The 10,052-nt window shown below is 31.1% G+C and overlaps 1 protein-coding gene across 1 annotated transcript; it reads left to right on the top strand.

The window, feature by feature from the left end:
- Window positions 1–1,060: 1,060 nt before the first annotated feature.
- On the top strand, window positions 1,061–9,747 carry LOC131079871 (carotenoid cleavage dioxygenase 7, chloroplastic). The gene is made up of 9 exons (XM_059221920.1): window positions 1,061–1,175; window positions 1,761–2,088; window positions 2,791–3,030; window positions 7,459–7,604; window positions 7,690–7,818; window positions 7,947–8,078; window positions 8,359–8,637; window positions 9,007–9,455; window positions 9,589–9,747. The coding sequence occupies exons 1-9, from the start codon at window positions 1,061–1,063 to the stop codon at window positions 9,745–9,747; spliced, it is 1,977 nt and encodes a 658-aa protein (XP_059077903.1).
- Window positions 9,748–10,052: the final 305 nt, after the last annotated feature.

The following is a 10,052-nucleotide window of genomic DNA, read 5'->3' as shown; positions in this document are numbered from 1 at the left end:
AAAACATACGAATCATCCTTATTATCTTGCAAGTTACCATTCAACCTGGTTATAAATGCTTAATAACTCATACAAACAACTTGCCTTCCCTATAACAATAATTTGATTCAGTACATCAACATGAGTCAGAAACTTGGTCAGCCAAACGTGTGACCGAATAAACAAATCCCCAAATTATGCACATATGAGTGAAATTTTTGTAAGCCATGCACCTTTTGCTTTACAGATATTTATCCTTAGTTTATAATGGGGTCACCTGCTACTTCAAAAAATTAGGGTTTCCTGTAATATATAATAGTTAAGAGTGCGCCCACATACAAGACGGTTTATCCCATGTCATCTCTCTCGCAGTAAAAGTTGATCGGCATTGGATTAAACATTTGTGTTAATAAGAAAAGACAAGAAATTCTCTCACAGAACATCTTGGAAATTGGCCGACGAATCTTCTAGCCACTTGTTTCATCCTTCCTACAAAGAATAAACATCTATTTTTCATTAACATATTCGTTTTGAATATGTTTAGATGCAACGTACTGTAACTATTGTTTTGCAATATACGATGTAATGATTATATAATTCTACCAAGCTCTGAATCATAAACACGTCAGGCTAATGTTGGGTATGCTGCAACAATCACTGCGAATATGCCATTATTAAAAAACTCAGTGATTTCCATTATGGGTAAGAGAACATAAACTTGAACTCAACGTTTTGAACGCCATCTGAAGTTGGTTTGCAGGACTTTTTCCTGTCAATCTTTGATGGGCTGTTTCGGAAAGTTGTTTTGAAAGATTATGGAATATCCCATCTTTGCCAGAAATGAACAAGCTTTAAGTTGGATTTGTCATGTAATGAGGCATCTATTATGCCGCTCAAGATACTTTCTTGTCTTTATATATCCCTGCACCTGCATAACATTGGGCTGTCCACCTCTACATAAAAAAAACAAAACTTATGGGTATTTAGATTTATGTGCATAGATTCAATCAGAGCTTGGATTAGAGCCCCTTTGAATGAATGAGAAGAAGTTGAGAAGTTTTCTGATTGACAATCATCAATCATGGCCTTGTTATGTAATTCAGTTTATTTAGTATCCAATTCACATAAGCAGCCATTGACGAGAGCAAGGTTGATTGTAAAAGCATCAGCAGCTACCTCTGATGAGACAATTTCCTGTGAGTTATTATATAAGTTCTGTATATTTTATTTGAATTTTAATCTCTTTTCTGAAAGGATTGAACATGCCCTATTGTTTTGAAATATAGGATCTTAAAATGACTTTAAAATAATGTTGGTTGCTAAGAGGATAAGGAACTGAGAAAATATATTCTAAGAGAGAAATAAATATAGTATCAATTTATGTTTAATGAATTTTTTTTTTCTGTTATTTCATTCTAATAATGGATCATCGAGTATGATCTGAAATGTTGCTGATGGGATATTTATATAATTATATTCACAAATATTTTTAAATTAATAACAAAATGTGGTCCAAAAGAGTCTATAGAGTCTATTTGCATTTAAGATTCAAATGAATTCTAAATTTGCACTAGTATTGATTTTTATCTATTCCTTCCTGATTGTTTCCACTGGATTCTAGAGAAGTTTCACCACCTGAGTTCAGTCTTCAAGGATGTAATGGTGGGTCAGTGCACCCCCATGAATCAAATTTGAGACATGTTTTGTATTATTTTTTCCATTTCAAATCAACTGGGCAATTATTTATCTATTTGGATGTGTTTATTTTTGTTTGTGATCAGTTCCTAAACGTGGGTATGCAACATCAGCCACGTTAGAGAAAGTAATCGACAGACCTACACAAGTGGAGACTACTGATAATAGGGTTGTTGATGTACAAGCCTTTTGGGATTATCAGTATTTGTTTATGTCCCAACGGTCTGAAGCTGTGGATCCAATTGTATTAAAGGTGGTGGAAGGTAGTGTGCCTGCTGACTTGGAAGGAACTTATTATCTAGGAGGACCAGGGCTATTTGCAGATGATCATGGATCCTGTGTTCATCCTTTAGACGGTCATGGGTACATCAAAAGATTCAGAATACAATCTGGATCAGTTTCATATTCAGCCAGGTAAACTCAGAAACATATTTTGCTTTATTTGGAATTTTCATCTGCAATCTAAAGAAAAAATTAAGATTGGCTACAAAACTAGTTCATCAGCATCATAGAAAGTGAAATGAAAATATATTAATTGGGTAGAAACACTACATTATAAAACCATGGATAGTTCTATTTTCATTTTCATTTTGATTTACAGACACATTGGCTTGCCTCAAATCTTAGTTGATGATATCAGTTTTCTATAATTTATAATGTTTCTAACTCTTATTGTTAAATTCTATTGTGTTTATGTTTTGAATCACACTCTGTGAGCCACTATCAGGATGATAGAGAGTTCGAAGAGTAGAATAATAGATTGTTGCAGATTCAAGGTGACTAAAAGCATGTGGGATAGGGAGAAGAGAGGCGACAGGTTGCACATGTTACCAATTCTTCCTATCTCACATCTTTCCTTAGTCTCCAGGTCTACAACAATCCATTATTGTATTCCTTGAGCTCTCTATTATCCTGATGATAGATCCCATAGTGTTATTGGAAACGTTATGAAAAACACAAACACAATCGAATCTAAAAACAACAATTAAAATCAATTCTTAATATCATTGAAAATTTTGATGATATCAATTTACCAAGATATACATCAATGAAATCTCTCTTTTATCTTCTGATTACATTTCTTAAGCAGAAAAGATAAAGAAATTTGAATTGCAGGTATATTGACACAGAAGCTCGGAAAGAGGAGTATGATGAGAAGGAAGACAATTGGCGTTTCACATATCGTGGGCCATTCTCAGTATTGAAAGGAGGTGAAAGATTTGGGAACGTGAGAGTGATGAAAAACACAGCAAACACAAGTGTTTTAAGTTGGGGAGGTCGTCTCTTGTGCCTCTGGGAGGGTGGGCAACCCTACCAAGTCGACTCTCAATCTCTACGAACACTCGGCCTTTTCAGGTAATCATTATTACTGGATTTTTTTTTTGTTTCAGGTTGCAGTTATTCTGAGATTTTCCCAATAGATTTGTACGAATATAAGATGATTTTTATGGAATAGGGAAAAAATTTGAAGTATGAATATAAGATGATTTTAATGGAATAGAGATTTTTTTGAATTATGAATATAAGATGATTTTTATGGAATAGAGAAGGTTTTTAAAGATGCTATGTGGGAATTTCTTATTGGGTTTCAGCTCAAGAATTAGAAGTTCAATAAAAAGAAAATAATTAAATCTGTCAAAACAGTTCTGATAAGACGAAAGCAGGCCTTTTTTCTCTATTAAATCCGAAAACCATGTGACCTACAAACTGTTTTTTTAGAGTTCTAATTTTAATAGGAGTCCAACCGGCACAACAGCATCCATCTCATACTTAATCAAAGGAAATAGTAGGCCGGTTTTTTAATATAAAACTATTAGAATTATTTTTAGTTTAAAAATATATATTTTGATAGTATTTAATATGGGTATATATTCTTTATTTTATTATATTATGTTATATAGGTTGAAATTGATTTATTTAATTAAGTATATATTGTATTGAAGTAGTAATCAAGGATGGAATACAATATATGAAGATGTTAACAAAAAAAAATATTAATAAGTTGAGATATAATAAAAAATTATTAAATATTTCTTAAATAAATAAAATAAAATAATTCTTATTAAGAAATACAACTAACTTCAAATAAACATTAAAAATCTAGTATAGCTATCTTAAATAGATCTATGTAAAAAGAATGCTCAAATAAATTAATTTAAAGTTATTTTATTTATTATTAATTAATATTTTGACATGTAAATCAATGTCAAGTTTAAAGTCAAAGATAAGAGACTTTTAATAACACACACTATTATATTCTAATCCTTGCAGCCATTGATAGAGCTCCTAATATTTATTTCTTATTAAACGTATTAAATAAAAGAATCTTTGTACTTCAAAATATAAATGATTAAAATTAAATTAAATAAATCTTAAATATCTTTGAATATTATTTAAATAAATGTATTTAATATATCTATATTAGTTAATAAAACAATATTTAAATAGAATGATTTATAAAAGATATTTATATTTTTTTATTTTCGATAATTAAGTTTAAATTGTCAAATCATAATATATCTAAAAGATACCAAATATACTGATAAAAAAAAAAATGATACCAAACATTTTTTATATATATTTATTTGAACTTTTTATATTTTGTATTTTACTTATTCTTTAACACATTAATTATAATTTTAAATTAAGTTTAAATTGTCAAATCATAATCTATCTAAAAGAAACCAAACATACCCATCAAAAAATAAATAAATACCAAACATTTTTTATGTCTTATAATTTTTTAATAATAATACAATAAATCATAAAAAAATAATATTATAAACTGAAAAGTATTTTTATATTTTTATTTTTGTAAGATATATTTTTTCCATACCAATTATATTTCTATTTATTATTTTTATATAACAATATATTTAAATTTTTAATATATTTATATAAAAAATATTTAATAATTTTTATGATTAATTAACACTTGGATCATTACACTCCACATTACTTTAAATTTTTAATATTTTTTTATAATGTAACTTTCCAAATATCTTTAAAATTTATATCAAACCTTAGAAATTCCTCTTTCCTTCAACGTGGAAGTTTCCAGCGGCAGCCAGCACTTCGTCGACTAATTGGGCGTAGATAATTTATCTACTTACTTACAGTACTCTTTATAAACTAGGTTTTGTTATATTATTTGGGAAAATATCTTTTTATTTATGTTAGAATGTTTTTTTTGGGGGGTTTCATATATTAAAGAAATAATAAAAAATACATCTTTAAAATTTAGAAATAGGTTTTGTAACTAAAAGAGTAATTATAAAGGTATAGCTTTCAAATATAGTTCTTATTTTGTTACAAGTCATTTGATAGTGAATTATCTTAAATCTTCTTATTTTTCTCCTCAACAAAGACATCTTGTTTGGTGGTTTGTAGCTGAATATTAACTATAGGTTATCAATGGTGATGAGGTTGTTCTATCTAAGACCTTCGAAGAGGGTTCCTTCTTTGAACGTGTAGATTCCCTTATGAATAACACTAGTAGTAACTCTTCTAAATCTCTCGAGACTCCTCTAGCTTGTTCTCTTCAAACCAATGACCTTTCAACTCATTTAAGCGTAAAAAATTTCAACATTTTTTTAAGAAAAAATTGAAGTTCTCATGCAATCAATATAGTCCATTCTTCTCAACAAACTTGAAGTTCTCATGTAATCAATATAGTTTACTCTTCTCAACTACTTCAACTCAACTAGTTTGAGTAAGGTTTAAAACATTTCAACATTTTTTTAAGAAAAAATCGAAGTTCTCATGCAATCAATATAGTCCACTCTTCTCAATTACTTTAACTAAAAGAGGGGTAAAAAATTATTCAAACAACAAAGAGATACAACACAAGTAAAGAGCCCAATAGAAAGAGCACTAGAAAGCTCTATCACTGTCAACTAATTGATCAAGCACATCAGTCATATCAGGAGGCAGTTACCCCTTATCCAAAATATTTCAATCCTACATTTGAACCAATGCCCATTCGGCCAAACAATCAACAACACCATTCCACTCCCTAGGAATGTGTGTGAAGGTAACAAAATCCAAGGAAGTACACAACTAAAGAATCTACTAGATAACCAATGCCAAGTGCCAACTAACATGCCAAGCTCTTGCCTAGTCTACAGAGTCACCACTACTTGAGAATCAGACTCACAAATAATCCTATGTCGGCCAAGAGCACAACATCGTTGAACAACATACCAGATTGCAAGAGCCTCCATCAAATTATTAGTATGAAAGCCCTTTCAAATAGAAAAAATTAACTAGACATCACCAAAACTATCTTGACCAACTCCCTCTATGCCAGCATGCTCATGAATTCCCCGAGATGAGCCATCAATGTTAAGTTTTAAAACTTGAGGAGGAGGGGGTGACTAGTGACCCTCATGATTGATCCACTACACAAGATCTCTACACCTCCTCCTGCTATGCTAACCAACAATCAACAAAGCATCTCCTTAAAGAGGTAAAGTCAAACAATTGCAAATAACAACCTCCCTTAGATCCACACTACACATCACATCACACTTGGCAAAAATAGTCTCCTAAAGAGAGTGGATAATTTTCCACCACAGGTGTATAGCACCCATTCTAACATCTTGCAAAAATTGTCTGATTCCTTGGTAACCACACATGCCAAATGAGAAAAGAAGGACCAAGAGCCCAAGCCACCTGAAGAATAGAAGTTTTAGCAGGGGTTTTACCCTAACGGGCCCAAAACTTAGACAAAGAGGAAACATGATAGCAAGATTGACCCCATATACTCCAACAAAAGTGCCAGATTTCCTTAGCAAAGGAGCACTAAAAGAAAATATGAGACACAGATTCCTCACTATTGCCACACATGGCGCACATCGGGGGACCTGAAAACCCCACTTTCAAGGATTATCCCAAGTAAGATAGAGGTTATGAACCACCATCCATAGGAAAAAAATGCACTTAAGCCAAGAAAATTTACTCTAAACCCGCTTCCACCAGGGTAACTCAATACCTCCAAACAACTGTCTATTAAGCTCCAATTATCCAATAGAAAAAAAATATTTGCCAAACAAATCACCTGGACCTAGGCTAGGGCATCTGATCCCACCAAGGAGTTGCACTCCCTAGAAGCTAGAATCTGAGTTGGCTCATGTCGATCCCTCTCTGAACCATCTGGGGGCAAATCAAAAGAATCCTTCCATAAGTAACAAACAACCATACCTAAATCCTGAGTCGTCTTATAATGCATAACCTTATCCCACCCAGCTACTAAAATACAATCATAAAGGGTCTGCAAATGCAGATACATGGACAAAAGTGGGGGATAACCATCCCAAGAGTCCAACATAAAATCAAATGAGTGGATTATAATAGAAAGAAAGAAGAGGAAGGCTCCTCCAAGATGACAATAGTGAAATCAAGAGGATTCTACAATCTTATGTTAAAAAAGGCTAGGAATGGTTTAATAGGGTGTATAGTTGATTCAGATATAAAGGTCTTCATAAGGTAAAAATGGTAGATTAGGGATAGATTTTGAGAGTTTAATATAAAGATGATAATTTTTAAAAAGATCAGTCTAATATAATTTTGTACTTTAATAATTTATTTTGTAACCTTTCAAATGTCTAACCCTATATATTGTTTATTGAATATTTTAAATGTAGAAATTAATATATATAATTGTATTAATTAAATTAATTTTAAAATAAAATAATATTTAATGAGATTTTTAATTAATATTTTAATTATATAGTTCAAATGTTCTGATATAACTGTACTAAAAATGAATTATGTTTTGATTAGATTTCTGGGCATGGGCAAGGAAAATAGCAATGCAAAAGAAAAAGATATCATTCCAAAGTCATTTTTGGGAAGAGCAAACATAAATAATCTATTTATGAAAGGCATATTAAAGTTGAGCTCAATTGTGTTACATCCCATACTTTCAGGCAAGGTTTGATTTACATTCTATAATTTAATTACCACTGTAACCTATTTTTATTGTAGTCTAATATATTGTTTTCCTGCATGCAGGCATCTTCAAAATGCCCGCAGAAAGAATGCTATCACATTACAAGATCGATGCAAAGAGGCAACGTCTTATTGTCATGACATGCCATGCACAGGACATGTTGCTGCCTGAGAGCAACTTTACTGTCTATGGTAAGCCTGATATAAAAATTCTTATTTAAAGACATGAAATTAGTTTAGTGGTTGAAATGTTTGGAATTTGATTGCATCAATGTTTTAAATTACTTTTTTTCTAATGAGCACCATGAAATGTGATCCAGAATTTGACTCGTCAATGAATCTAGTTCAACAAAAGAAATTCTTGATCAATGACCATATGATGATTCATGATTGGGCCCTTTCAGAAAATTATTACATCATTTTTGGAAATAGAATCAAACTAGATATCGGTGGTAAGTTGCTTATCCAATGTTAAAAACATTTGGTTATGTGAATCAGTATCTTTTTTATTGTTGTTTTTAGATTTGGTTGTGTGGTCTTACATCAATGTTTGGGATCACATTTTGTGATCTATTATCAGAATGTTAGAGAGTTCAAGGAGTAGAAAATTAGGGTAGTTACAGATCTAAAAAGACTAATAAAACACATATAATCAAATCCAGAAACAACAATAAGAAAAAATATAGATTATCAAAAATTGATATAATTAACTAACATCTTGTTTGATGGCAGGATCAGCAGCAGCAGTATCTGGATTAAGGCCCATGATTTCAGCTCTAACTCTCAATCCAAGCTGTCCACATACTCCTGTCTACTTGTTGCCTAGATTTACAAACAAAGCCACAGAAGAAAGGGACTGGAGAATCCCTGTTCAAATACCAAAACAGTTCTGGTTAATGCACACTGCAAATGCATATGAAGAAATAACAGATCCAGAGAATGGCACTGTTCAAATTGTTGTACAAGCTTGCATCAGCACCTATAAATGGTTTTCTTTCGAAAAAATGTTTGGTAAGAAATTTTTCATAATTTTGAATAATATTCATTTGTATCAAATCTGATTACAGTTTTTTATTAGATAAATGCTTTTAGCCAGTCATATATTAGAAGAGAGTTTTGCAAAATCATTGAACATTAAAATAAAGCATAAACATGTTTGGTTAGAACAAGTTTTTGTGATAAACACGAGGTCATGAGATCTAATCTCCCTCAGATAAAATTAGAAAGTGTTCATTGCCAACATCAACAGTTTATATCAGAAGCTACCCATTTCTACAGTCTACAAATAAATAAACAAATAATTATGAAAATATCTAGTTATAACTTAAAATTGTATTAAAGTTTCTAACAATGTTTACATTATTTTTTCCATGGATACAGGATATGATTGGACTCAAAGAAGACTTGACCCCAAATACATGAATAACCAGCCTTTGATGAATTCAAATGAGGAAGTGGAGACGTCCCACCTAGTTCAAGTTACAATACAACTAAATAACAAATACACACATAGCAATGGTTGCTCTACAATAGTTGAATCCTTCAAAGGTTGGGAAAAGCCTTGTGATTTTCCAACAATAAATCCTGCAGTGTCTGGCTATAAAAATAGGTTTTCATATGTGGCAGCTTGCTCTGGCAAACGAAGATCTTTACAACACTTCCCTTTTGACACTGTGATAAAACTAGAGGGCCCAAAAGACTCTGCTTTAACATGGTCTGCAGGAAACAGATCTTTTGTTGGAGAGCCCATTTTTGTGTCAAAAAGAGGTTCTTCTAGTTCTAATCTCCATGATTTTGTAGAAGACAATGGATACATACTTGTTGTGGAGGTAAGCTTATTTGTTATTAAAAATTCTCCACCTAAACATCAAATAGTTTCTTGGATGAACAATGTAGAGAATAGAATTAGCTTTTTAGTTCTCTAACTTATGTAATTTTTTTTTGGTATTTTCTTTGTTTCAGTATGCTGTATCCGAGCAAAGATGTTACTTGGTGATTTTAGATGCACAAAGAATAGGAGGAAAAAATGCTTTGGTGGCCAAATTGGAAGTTCCCAAAGAGTACAATTTCCCTTTGGGATTTCATGGATTTTGGGTTGATGAACAAGATAATCATGTGTAAAACATCATGGTTTTTATTTATTGTAAATTCAATTCATTGGTCTTCCCTTTGTTTTTTTTTATGATTGAGTATTAAATCATTTTACATTAATTTAAATATAAATTATTTGAAAAATTAATTGATCAAGCTAATGAAATTTGTACTAGGACTGTCTTAGACTATGAGAAGAAGAGATAATGATATTTTTTTACAAATACAATAAAGTATATTTAAGGATTTATTTTTTTATCTCTTTTATTTGTGAAAGAGATTAAATGATAGGGAAGTTCCAAATTTTATTGTAGTTTTATTTTATATGAAATAAA

The sequence above is a fragment of the Cryptomeria japonica genome, chromosome 6 (genome assembly GCF_030272615.1).
Source record: "Cryptomeria japonica chromosome 6, Sugi_1.0, whole genome shotgun sequence".
NCBI lineage: Eukaryota > Viridiplantae > Streptophyta > Pinopsida > Cupressales > Cupressaceae > Cryptomeria > Cryptomeria japonica.
This window is presented reverse-complemented; position numbering and strand designations above follow the sequence as displayed.